General features: G+C 52.1%; 1 protein-coding gene across 1 annotated transcript; it reads left to right on the top strand.

Moving 5' to 3' along the window:
• Positions 1-458: 458 nt before the first annotated feature.
• LOC135813062 (uncharacterized) lies at positions 459-1,442 on the top strand. Its single transcript, XM_065326281.1, has one exon. The coding sequence runs from the start codon at positions 459-461 to the stop codon at positions 1,440-1,442; it is 984 nt and encodes a 327-aa protein (XP_065182353.1).
• Positions 1,443-1,998: the final 556 nt, after the last annotated feature.

Raw genomic sequence — 1,998 nt, 5'->3', positions numbered from 1 at the left:
CTATCCCTACCGTACCGTACCATCAAAGACGGCTGGCCACAATGCATATTCAAATAGGGCTTTCAAATGCAAGATCATAATGCGAAGCAACTTGGAAGAATGGGTATGTATGCGAAGTGTATGGGGGAATGCATGCAGGGCGATAGTGCGGGTTCGAATCCCAGGTTATGTCTTAAAAAAAGGATTTTTTTAAAGACCGGGGGATGCATGCAGGGCGCGATAGTGCGGGTTCGAATCCCAGGTTATGTCTTAAAAAAAGGAATTTTTTAAAGAATTTATAACATCCCTATGCTTTTTTTGTCTAGGTCATCAAGGCAAAAAAAGCATAGCGTAGGGCCCTGAGCTTCCAAGCTCTCTCGTTTATTGGCCCAACTGGCAAGTCGACAATCTGTACAGCCATGCTGGACTCAGGCTCGACTGCAAGCTTCATACGGTAGGATGTAGCCCATGAGTTGGACATGGCAGGTGAAGTTCACATGTTGAACACATCCACGATTGGTGCACAGCAGACCTCCAGCTCTCGGAAACTGGTCAAGGTGCAGATGGAATCCATTGATGGAACTGTGTCCTACCCGCTCAAGGCATGCGTATATGATCGTGTGACCAGGAAGACGCAGGTCGTCGACTGGAGCCGGTACACATCCAATTATGAGCATCTGAAGTTCATAGACTTCCCCAAAATCTCCAGCGCCATGGTCGACCTCCTGATTAGACTAGACGTCATCGATGCCCACGCATCACTCGCGGAGTACAGAAGCAGCAGCGGTGGACCAATTGCCCGCAAGACGCCACTGGGATGGGTGTGTATGGGCCCAACGCCCAGTGCACCCAGTGATGACGAGTTGTCCGTCAACTATGTGCATGCTTTATACAGCGAATGCAGCATTGACAGCCTGGTCCAGAATCTGGAGGCAGTCGGTATGAAGCACGAAGGCACCTACATCACCTCTGCAGAAAAGCTGGCTGAGGAGATCGTTCAGAAATCCATCAGCTTCCATTATCAGCGAGTCACCATGGAAGTCCCATGGATCCACAGCAACTGCGAGCCTGGTGTCACCGCTAATCGCGCCATGGCAGACCATCGCCTGTGTATGCTAGGGAAATCGCTGGACAAGCGTCCAGAAATGAAGGCAGCATACGACAAAGTCATATGTAGCTACATTGACAAAGGCTATGTGCGCGCAGTTTCGGCAGCAGAGGTTGAGGCAGATGGCGACGACCAGTGGTTCCTGCCGCATTTCGCCATTGTACGAGATGACAAGGCCACCACGAAGGTACGTGTCGTCTTTGATGCTGCTGCCAAGTATGACGGCACGTCGATCAATGAGTGCATGTACGCTGGACCCGCTCTGCAGAATGACCTAGTGAAAGTGCTCCTGCGGTTCCCCAAGGAGCCAGTAGTGCTCACGGCGGACATTAACGAGATGTTCCTGCAAGGCTGAGCAAGACCGCCGATAGCATCGCTTTGTGTGGGACTCACGCGTATGCGAGTTCGAGAGGTTGGTGTTCGGCATCAAGGCGTCTCTGTACCTGGCATGCAAGGCGCTACAAGTGGTGTGCCGCGAAACAGCCAACAAGTATGACCGAGCCATGTTGCAGATCGTTGACCGAGACATGTATGTGGATGATCTGCTGCACTCTGCTGTCTCCGTACCGGAAGCCATCCGCACACAGCAGACAGTACAGGACAGCCTTGAGCAGGGCAGCTTCCACCTCCGCAAGTGGCTCAGCAATAGCTCGGAGGTGATGGACGACGTACCGGAAGCTGACCGCTCACAGCAGCTCATAGCAGCATCAATGATCATGATAACTGTGTGCTACCATCAGTCAAGATGCTAGGCGTGATGTGGTCGGCAGAGGATGATACCTTCGCCTTTGAGTTCAAGCCGCCTGCAACAGAGAAGCTGACCAAGCGAGCCGTGCTGAGTAAGATGGCATCTATATTCAACCCACGCGGACAACTAGCTCCCTTCACGATTCGCTCTCGTGTCATGTTCA

The sequence above is a fragment of the Sycon ciliatum genome, chromosome 3, assembly GCF_964019385.1.
Source record: "Sycon ciliatum chromosome 3, ocSycCili1.1, whole genome shotgun sequence".
Classification (NCBI taxonomy): Eukaryota; Metazoa; Porifera; class Calcarea; order Leucosolenida; family Sycettidae; genus Sycon; species Sycon ciliatum.
This window is presented reverse-complemented; position numbering and strand designations above follow the sequence as displayed.